This window comes from Tachyglossus aculeatus, chromosome 2 (assembly GCF_015852505.1).
Source record: "Tachyglossus aculeatus isolate mTacAcu1 chromosome 2, mTacAcu1.pri, whole genome shotgun sequence".
Taxonomy (NCBI): Eukaryota; Metazoa; Chordata; class Mammalia; order Monotremata; family Tachyglossidae; genus Tachyglossus; species Tachyglossus aculeatus.
The window spans coordinates 136,419,167-136,430,038 of NC_052067.1; the positions used below are offsets into that span (position 1 = coordinate 136,419,167).

Sequence of the window (10,872 nt, forward strand, 5' to 3'; positions counted from 1 at the left end):
TCACTTTCTCTTGCCGACCATCCTGATCAGCTTCAGGATTCCCACTTTGATCTCCTGAGTCCTCAGGGCATACACTATGGGATTGAGAGCCGGGGGGATGACACAGTGCAGTACATTAAGGAGGACCGGGATGAGGGGCACCTTCCTCTTTGCAGTATGGGTAATGGGCAAGACGACAAGTGCTGTGTAGAAGAAGAGGATGAGGATGATGTGGGAGCTGCAGGTGCTCAGGGCTTTGGAGGCAGCTTCGGCCGAGTGTAACTTCAGTACAGCCCGCAAGATCAGGGTGTAGGAGACAATGACAAGAATCATGTCACTGCCAAACAAGAACGAAGCCATGGTCAACTGGAAAATGCTGTTTGCCTTCCTGTCATCACATGCCAGGCTGGTGACGGCCAGGTTGGAGCAAAGACAGTGGTCAATTTCGTTCCTGGAGCAGTAATTACGTCTTGTAGCCAGGACAGTCACCGGAATGGCTAGGAGATCAATCCTGGACACCATGAACAAGGTGGCCTTGAAGACAAAACCTTCTGTGATGACAGAGGGGTAGCGGAGGGGGTGACAGATGGCCACATACCTGTCAATTGCCATGCACAGGAAGATGCCGGATTCCAGCCCCATGAAGGTGTGAATAGCATAAATCTGAATGAAGCATTCTGGGAGGCTGATGGTGCGGGCATTGAACCAGAGCATGGCCAGGATCCTGGGCATGATGATGGTGCTCATACTTATGTCCACCAGGGCCAGGACAGCCAGGAAATAGAACATCGGCTGGTGCAGAACCATTTCCTGCCAGATACTGAGCAGAATCATGGCATTGGCCAAAAGGGCTGAGAGATAGAGCAGGGCCAGTGGGAGGGAGAGCCAGTGCTGCCAGCTGTGAATGCCTGGGAATCCCATTAGGATGAACTCAGTGACCTGGGGACTAGAGCCATTGGAGGCCCCGATGGACACAAACATCTTTTTGGGATGCACGAGCTGATCACAGGATGTCACTGAAGAAAAACTGTCTTTGTATTACCCAACCCTTCTAATTACTTTGAACCTGGGTCCCCACTATCTTTGTAAAAAACAAAACCAAAAATGGTTTGATTGTCTCTCTGACAATCTACTTGCCTTGTGGATATGGGAGATTTAACCTAGAAGGGGTCACTAGTGGGAAAATACAAGTCTTCCTGCATTTGGGATGAGTGGGAAACTAGACGAGGAAGAAAAAGAAAGCAAGAGGCAACAGCAGAGTATCAGGCTATGCTCCGTTACCAGCAAAATGGTGTGCAGAAGTATTTTCAATGTCTCGTGTTTAGCTGAACAGAGTTTATTGGCTGACCCCAAAGGTAGCAGAAGTGATCTGGAAAAAAAAAATACAAGGGAAACCTTTGGTGCAATTCCTATTGGACAAAAAAACCCAAATAGTTTTATCCATATAATAGTAGTAATGATAATATTTATTAAATACTTACTGTGTGGAGAGCATTGTATTAAGCCCTGGCAAAGTATACAGAGGTGGGAATGAAGGTCCGTTCTTGTCCCTTGGGCAGGTTAACAATCTGAAAATATAAAAGAGGGAGAGGAGCTGGGAGACAAACATATTAGGAGTGCTAAAACAATAAGCACTGAAAGAGGATAAAACATAAAGCCAAACGAATGTAACAATAATCAGCAAGGTTCTGTGGCTAAAGGAATAATACTTCAGGCTCCATGTGGCTCAGAGCCCAGGTTTCACCCACAGTTAAAGTGGCTGCGAGATCAGCCACCAGTCTTCCTTGGATTTTGTAGAGACCTCATGCTACAGGTGCTGTTGTCCTTTCCTCTTGGATAGTGGAAGGCAAGATGAAATGCAATCTCCTCTCACCCCACAGAATCTATTGCTGAAAAATCATGGCTCTTTTCAACAAAAATTCAAGTCTTGGGGGCAGTAGAGGAATCCTGGGAAAGGTACTCAGGCATTGACCTGCAAACTTTTTGTGTCTGGTTCCTTTTGGTTCACTGTGAACCGCCCTCCGAACTGGCCCTGCTAACTTCTGCACTGTGAGGTGGAGTCTGATTCTTCTTCTCTGGATCAGTTCTCTCCTAACAGATCCCACCTGGTCTGTGGTACTCACCAGTGATCTGACAGGAGCTGCAATGGGACTCTGGCTTATTCTTCAGGGTCCGTCAAGACTGAGGCCATGGTGCTCTGGGTATTTATAGTGAGAAGGGACAGGGAAAAGCCACTTTGCAGTTGCAGGGGGAGGGAGGGCTGGGCCTTCAGGCTACAGGGAGCCCCAGAGTAGCAACTGGTCCCCAGAGCGATTCTGGCCTAGCAGAGACCCTTGCCTGTCCCGCCCTCGACTCCCGGCCCACATCTTTCCCCTGACCTGGAATGCCCTCCCTACACACATCCGCCAAGCTAGGTCTCTTCCTCCCTTCAAAGCCCTACTGAGAGCTCACCTCCTCCAGGAGGCCTTCCCAGACTGAGCCCTATTTTTCCTCTCCTCCTCCCCATCCCCCCCACTCTAACTCCTTCCCCTCCCCGCAGCACCTGTATATATACTTGTACAGATTTATTACTCCATTTTACTTGTACATATTTGCTATTCTATTTTGTTAATGATGTGCATATAGCTTTAATTCTATTTGTTTTGACAATTTTTACACCTGTCTACATGTTTTGTTGTCTGTCTCCCCCTTCTAGACTGTGAGCCCGTTGTTGGGTAGGGACCATCTCTATATGTTGCTAACTTGTACTTCCCAAATGCTTAATAGAGTGCTCTGCACACAGTAAGCACTCAATAAATGATTGAATGAATGAATGAATGAATGGTGATCACTTTTGGAATCTGGCCCTCGAGCATTGAATATGTGTCCCTTTTTCTTAGTGTATGGGATGTAGTAGACACCAGTTCCTCATTCACCCTGTCCACACTGTACAGTTTGAAATGGCTAGAAGAGGGAAGGGAACAGGGGATTATAAATGATTGGGATCTGGAAAGAGAACAGGTGGGAAGGTTCTTGGGTCTCAGGCTCCCATCTTTCCCTAAATCCCCAGTACCCAGAGTGGGAATGTCCTGAGGAGTGGGGTGGTGGGAACCAGGTGGGGCCCAAGAGTGGGTATACTTGTCTTTTGCGTCATTTTCTGCTATGAGAATACAGTACCTCTGTCTTCCCCTGGAACTCCAGGCAGCGCTTGTCAAAGGCCCAGTCAGAGCTCATGTAGAGCATACGTGTAAATGATAAAGCCCTAATGCCCCTTCACATATACAAAATAACTGACTTGGCTAAATCCCATTTAATAGACTTCTCAAGCTGAGATGCATTAAGCTCTCAAAATCACCATAGTTGCTGTGGTCAGATTATCACATTCCCAGAATCGCCATCCACAAAATCAAGGCTGATCTACAGAATGTTTCAAACCTGTCCAAGCCATTCCTATTCTTCAGCTTGGTCTCCTCTTCTTCATGACATACACTTGTAAACTCACCCTGCTCCCCCCCCAGAAACAAGGGTAAAACTGCCATGTTTACAGTTCAAAAATTGTAAAAAAAAAAAAAAAAGGAGCAGCATGGGCTAGTGGATGGAGCACGGGCCTGGGAATCAGAAGGACCTAGGTCTCTAAACCTGCTCCACCACTTCTCTGCTATGTGACCTTGGGCAAGTTACTTTACTTCTCTGTGCCTCAGTTGCTTCATCTGTAAAATGGAGATTATGAGTGAGCCCCATGTGGGACATGGACTGTGTCCAACCTAATTACCTTTTATCTACCCCAGTGCTTAGAACAGTGCCTGAGACAATTAAGCACTTAACAAATGCCATAAAAATACCTCAAAACAACAGTTCTTGATGCACCCGTTGGGGAGAATGTGAAATTTGTTAACATGTGCAGGTGGTTCTGGAGAAGTTGGGTGGTCAATTGGAAAGGTCATGAACCTCGAAATCAGAGGATTTTTGTTCTTATCCCTACTCTGACACTTGTCTGCTGCATGACTTTGGGAAGGTCAGTTAATTTCTCTGTTCATTCATTCAATCATTCAATCATATTTACTGAGCTTTTGCTGTGTGCAAAGCACTGTACTAAGCACTTCGGGGACTACAATATAACAATAAACAGATACATTCCCTGCCCACAATGAGCTCACAGGCTAGAGATGGAGACAAACATTAATATAAATAAATTAATAAATTACACATATGTACCTAGGTGTGTGGGGCTGTGAAGGGAGGAAGGCAAGGCAGAAGGAATTGGGAGAAGAGGAAAGGAGGGCTCTGTGCCTCAGGCTCCCTATCTGTAAACTGGATTTTCAGTACCTGTTTCACCTGCTATGTAGAGTGGGATCCCCATGGGATACAAAGTTGGTATCTCACCTTTCATTCAGTGATTCATTCAAGCATATTTATTGAGCTCTTACTATGTGCAGAACACTGTATTAAGCGCTTGGAAAGTATGATTCAGCAATAAAGACTATCCCTGCTCACAACAGGCTTACAATCTAGAAGCTGGGGAGACAGACATCAAAACAAATAAACAGGACAATCACCTGATTGTCTAGTATCCACTCTAGCACTTAATATCATGCTTGGCACATAGTAAGCACTTAACAATTCCTCTCCTTCTTAATCTTCTTCTTTTTTATGAAGATATGTCAAAGAGGGATGGATGTGGGCTGCCAAGAGACAACCTAAGTTACTAGAATTTTCTGTCATATTTGGAGAGGGGGACAGGAATTCCAATGGGATCTGAGGGTCACCACAAAACACAGCCCAGAGCTCCAGGGGAGTTAAGCAAGATCGGTAGGACCCAACCAGGTATTTCTCCAGTTTGGGCTAGCTAAACTAGCACAGAACCATCTAATATTAGAAAAAACATCCTTCTGAAACACATTTCATGAAAATATAGGTGGTGTGGAAATAGGAAAATATATAGAATAGTGAGGGTTGAAAAGAACATTGTAGCTCATTATTGCTGAAACTGCTAAATGCTTCCAGTTTCCTGGGATCAATGAGCAACACCTCAGCCAAAAATGGATGCCTGAACAATGGGGCTTGATAATGTTGAAACTGCTAAATGTCTCCAGATTTCCCAGTTCCAGAGAGCAACATCATGGTGTCAAGTCCAAAACAAATCAAGTCACAGCAACACAGCACAGAGGTTATGAGAAGCAGCGTGGCTTAGTGGAAAGAGCACGGGCTTGGGAGTCAGAGGTCATGAGTTCTAATCCCAGCTCTGCTACTTGTCTGCTGTGTGACCTTGGGGAAGACACTTAATATCTGTGCCTCAATTACCTCATCTGTAAAATGGGGATTAATACTGTAAGCCCCATGTGGGACAACCTGAATACCTTGTATCTATCCCAGTGCTTGGCACTCAAGCACTTAAATACTGTAATTATTATTATTGTTCTGTATATTGCAATATTCATTCATTCAATCTTATTAAGTGCTTACTGCGTGCAGAGCACTGTACTAAGTGCTTGGGAAGTACAAATCGGCAACATATAGAGACGATCCCTACCCAATAATGGGCTCACAGTCTAGAAGGGGGAGACATACAAAAAAAAAAAAGTAGACAGGCATCAATACCATGAGAATAAATAGAATTATAGCTATATACACATCATTAATAAAATAGAGTAATAAATATGTACAAATATACACAAGTGCTGTAGGAAGGGGAAAGGGTGGGAAGGGGAGGAGAAGGAGAGGAAAGTGGGGGGCGCTCAGTCTGGAAAGGCCTCCTGGAGGAGGTGAACTCTCAGTAGGGCTTTGAAGGGAGGAAGAGAGCTAGTTTGGCAGATGTGTGGAGGGAGGGCATTCCAGGCCAGAGGTAGGAAGTGGGCCAGGGGTCGATGGCCAGACAGGCAAGAACGAGGCCCAATGAGGAGGTTAGCAGCAGAAGGGCAGAGTGTGTGATCTGGGTTGTACAAGGAGAGAAGGGACGTGAGGTAGGAGGGGTCGAGGTGATGGAGAGCCTTGAAGCCAAGTGTGAGGAGCTTTTGCTTGATTCTAAGGTTGTAATACAAATCTGTAAGGGTGAGAACGAACATAGTCCGTTTTTCTAAAAGTTGACTAAACCTCATCACTGAAAGGTGGGAGAGGTAGCTATTTATAGTCCGTGGTGGGTGTGGTGTTTTTACACCAACAGACTGTATTTAAATACGGCTCAAGTTTTGTAAAGAGACTACAGGGTGTGGCTGAAATTGACTACAGGGGAAGGGTGTGATTGAAGCATAATTTAGGGACACAAGGTAGATTAATGCAAAATGGAAACTGAAAACAAAAAAGAGTTAGGTTGGTTAAAAGTTGGTTTCCACAATGGCCAAAACAGGAAAACCGTTTATAACCCACCTGACCCTGATGACCCTGATGACCCTGAGGTTCCCCACCAGCCCGCCAAACCCTCAGGACAACAACCAGCGCAGGGACTGTCTATGAGTCCCCAGCATGAGGCACTAAGTGTGATCTACCATCACCTCCCCTGTCCAGCACTTAGAACAGTGCTTGGCACATAGTAAGCGCTTAACTACCATTATTATTATTATTGACCTTTTTTATAGTATGTTATGATGTGGTATGTATCATACCACTGTTCTAAGTGCTGGGATAGATACAAATTAATCAGGTTGGGCACAGTCCAGGTCCCACATGGGGCTCATAATCTTAATCTTGAGAAGCAGCGTGGCTCAGTGGAAAGAGCCCGGGCTTTGGAGTCCAAGGTCATGGGTTCGAATCCCGGCTCCACCACGTGTCTGCTGTGTGACCTTGGGTAAGTCACTTAACTTCTCTGAGCCTCAGTGCCCTCATCTGTAAAATGGGGGTGATGACTGTGAGCCCCACGTGGGACAACCTGCTCACCTTGTATCCCCCCCAGCGCTTAGAACAGTGCTTTGCACATAGTAAGCGCTTAACAAATGTCATTATTATTATTATTATTAATCCCCATTTTACAGATGAGGGAACTGAGGCACCCAGAAGTTAAGTGACTTGCCCTTGGTAACACAGCAGACAAAGGCAGAGCTGAAATTAGAACCCAGGCCCTTCCGACATCCACAACCATATTCTATCAACTAGATCATGCTGTCCACCTCTATCGGCCAGCTGTACCAGGGATGCAATCATCACTCAAGACCCCAGATGAAGGGGAGTTCGTCTGCTGTGTGATTTTGGGCATGTCATGTAACTTCTCTGTGCCCCAGTTAACTCATCTGTAAAATGGGGATGAAAACCATGAGCCCTTCCTGGGACATGGATTGTGTCCTACCTGATTAGCTTGTCACATCATAAGTGATTAACAAGTAGCATTAAAAAAAAAAGGATTCAAGATCCAAGACTCAGCACAACCTGTCTGGAGAATTGAGATGGCTGTCTGTTTTTGACACTTGCCTGTGGTGCATCAACTGATAATAATAATAATAATAACAACAACAACAACAACGATGGTATTTGTTAAGCACTTACTAAGTGACAAGCACTGTTCTAAGCGCTGAGGGGGATACAAGGTAATCAGGTTGTCCCACGTGGGGCTCAAAGTCTTAATCCCCATTTTACAGATGAGATAACTGAGGCACAGAGAAGTTAAGTGACTTGCCCAAAGTCACACAGCTGACAAGTGGCAGAGCCGGGATTAGAACCCATGACCTCAATCATATTTATTGAGCACTAACTGTGTGCAGAGCACAGTTCTAAGCACTGGGGGAAAGTACAATTTAACATTATAACGGTTGGTAGGCACATGCCTGTAGTCTGTATCCTTTGTAGGAGAAGCAGCATGGCTCAGTGGAAAGAGCACAGGCTTTGGAGTCAGAAGTCATGGGTTCAAATCTCCACTCCACCACTTGTCAGCTCTATGACTTTGGGCAAGTCACTTAACTTCTCTATGTCTCAGTTACCTCATCTGTAAAATGGGGATTAAGTCTGTGAGCCCCACGTGGGACAACCTGATCACCTTGTGACCTCCCCAGTGTTTAGAACAGTGCTTTGCACATAGTAAGCACTTAATAAATGTCATTATTATTATTATTATCATTGAAATTGCTGTGGGTGATAAGCCATGATCTTTGGTTCCTCCATGCATGTGTGTTTTCACTGTTTGACATTTCTGCAGGTTGTGTAATTTGTGCTAAATACAACTGCTTTCTTGAATAGAAGTAAAGAGCTGGTTCCAAGCTTGAAACCCACAGTTTGTCCTTGTGTTTGCTCACTAACCAGTTGCACCCTGAAACTTACTCAGGTGATCTCTAGGGGTAAGGCCAAATCTCGACTGGACCAGGGGACTGACCAGTAGACTGGCAGAGAGCATCCATGCCCAGAAATCTCTCTATCCATCAAATATGATGGGTTGACGTATTTTCTCTGAGTTGGATTAATACGCAGTCCAAGTTGAGTCCATTCTTTTCAGCAAATGATAAAAGTAGGTTGAGCAAAGGAGCCTCGGAAGCAGGAGGGAGATTCAATTATTTAATCATACTTTTTGAGCGCTTACTTTTTGCAGAGCACTGTACTAAGCACTTGAGAAAGTAAAATATAACAAACTGATATTCCCTGCCCACACTGAGCTCACAGTCTAAAGTGAGGGAGTCAGACATTAGTACAAATAAAAATTAGTTATGTACATAAGTGCCACAAAAATACAAATCATCAATTCCATGGTGTTTCCAGTGACAATGTATGTATTGAAAGCTGGACAGTGAAAAAACAGGATGGAAAGAGCATCGATTCTTTTGAAATGCGGTTTTGGAGAAGGCTTTTACAAATACCATGGACTGTCCAAAGACCAAACAAATGAATTTGGGAGCAAATTAAGCCAAAGTGGTCTTTAGAAGGCCAAAGGATTCAACTTAGATTAGCATATTTTGGACACAATCAGGAGGACGAATTCTCTGGAAATGACACAAATGCTAAGAAAAGTCCAGGGAAAATGTGGAAGAGGCAGACCAGCAGCTAGATGGATAGAGGCCACAACAATGATAATGGAAGAGCAGTTAGAAAGGTTGCGGATTATGGTAGGGGACAGGATGTTCTGGAGAAAGTATATCCATGGAGTCGCTATGAATCGAAAGTGACTCAACGGCACTTAATAATAATAAACCATAAATGTTTTGGGGCTGGGGGAGCAGAGGGATAAAAAAATTACAGCTGTGTACTTAAGTGCTTTGGAGCAGAGAAGGTGGCAGGGAGAGCAAAGGGAGCAAGTCAGGGAGATGCAGAAGGGAGTGGGAGATTAGGAAAAGTGGGGCTTAGATGGGGAAGGCCTTTGGAGGAGATGTGCCTTCAATAAGGCTTTGAAATGTGGGAAGAGTGGTTATCTGTCAGATTAGAGGAGGGAGGGAGTTCCAGACCAGAGGCAGGATGTGGGCTAGGGTTTGGCAGCGGGACAGGTGAGATCGAGGCATGTCTACCCACAGCTGACTATTCAATCCTGGATCCTGCCACCCTCTACAGTAGATTGGATTAGGGGAACCAATGCTCAAAGACAAATCCACCCAAACATCAGAGAAGATAGTGTCACAAGCCCTCTGTTTGTACCAACCAGACCTTCCTGGACCAGGGGAGCCTCAGTGAAACAAAGTCAAACCACACCTCTGATCAACAAGGTTACTGTGAAAAGTTTTTTACTTAGTTTTACCAGTGTGCAAGGGAGTGACACATACACACTCACTCCACCACCCAAAGGTCCAATACCAGTCTGTGGTCAAAGGAGCCCGTTCTGCCAAAGCATCTTCTTTCGGCTTCCAAGTACTGCTCTCTGCTCCTGATGCCCCCCACACCACTATTCTGTTTCCAGCTACCCCTCTTTCAGCATGCCTCCTTGCCAATTCAAAGCAACCACCTTTTATCTGCCTTAGATATTGCAGTTAGGGCTTTAAATAGCAGTCATTGATTGGTTCAGGCCCGTTACCTGGAATAAAAGGGAGAGAAAGCCTGTCTCCCTCCATGATCCACCCCCACAGGCCTGCAATCACCTGCTTCGAGTAAAGCCCATCAGTGCCTTTGCAAAGTCTCTTCCATGCTGTTCACAGGATCACGAACAGTTACTTACTAGGCAACTTGCTGTGTGCTCCTTCATTTATCCAGCCTGATCCAAATACTCAGAGACAAATCTACCGAGGCATTATGAAAGATAGGAATTCCTTCCTACTTCTGGCCTGATGTGGAAGCACATGGGTATTCAGAATATTGTAATGATCATCAACTTTGGGCCTGCCATGCTACTTACTCTCTTGAAAATTCCCAATCAACCAATCAATGAATGGAAGATTTTTGCTTAGTGTGTAGAGCACTGTATTGGGTGCATGGGGGAATGCAATACAGTAGAGTTGGTAAACACAGTCTCTGCTCTCAAGCAGCACACAAAGGAACTAAATCATTCTAGGGCTTGTCAGTTTCAATATAGAATGAAAGGAAAAACAGAAGAAACTACAGCCAGTTTTTTCTAAGCTATGACACAGTTATGGACAAACTTACCATGACTTCAGCCCTGATGAAAGGAAAAATGGAAATGTCTTTCTGGGCTGGGAAGAGTCTGGAGCCTTGACTTCATGGAAATCACTGCACTGAATCTCAGCTCAAGACGGAAGTTTTAGATGTAAAGCTAGAGTTGGAAGGGATTAGATCTTGACTATCAGGAGGTCTGTTCAATCAATCAATCAATCAATCAATCAATCATATTTATTGAGCGCTTACTGTGTGCAGAGCACTGTACTAAGCGCTTGAACATATCCTGGTGCCAGCTGGGAACTGGGCCAGCACAGCAAAGCTATCCACCTGACTTCCCCTTCAAGAGCAGCCAGGAACCAGGCTTAGAAACTGGATCTTACTCCTTCCTGTGCTCTCCTGGACCTTGCACTGACACTGGGTGATTGAGTAAGAAAGTTTGTTGCCGCCATGGTGGACTCAGGG

General features: G+C 45.0%; 1 protein-coding gene across 1 annotated transcript; it reads right to left on the bottom strand.

Annotated features, from left to right (window-relative positions):
• Window positions 1-960, bottom strand: LOC119943287 (olfactory receptor 688-like). Its single transcript, XM_038764115.1, has one exon. It carries the CDS (start codon window positions 958-960, stop codon window positions 1-3), a length of 960 nt encoding a protein of 319 aa, XP_038620043.1.
• Window positions 961-10,872: the final 9,912 nt, after the last annotated feature.

Bases quoted from the DNA above. Each gene is read 5' to 3' on its own strand.
- LOC119943287 (XM_038764115.1), bottom strand. From the start codon at position 960: ATGTTTGTGTCCATCGGGGCCTCCAATGGCTCTAGTCCCCAGGTCACT.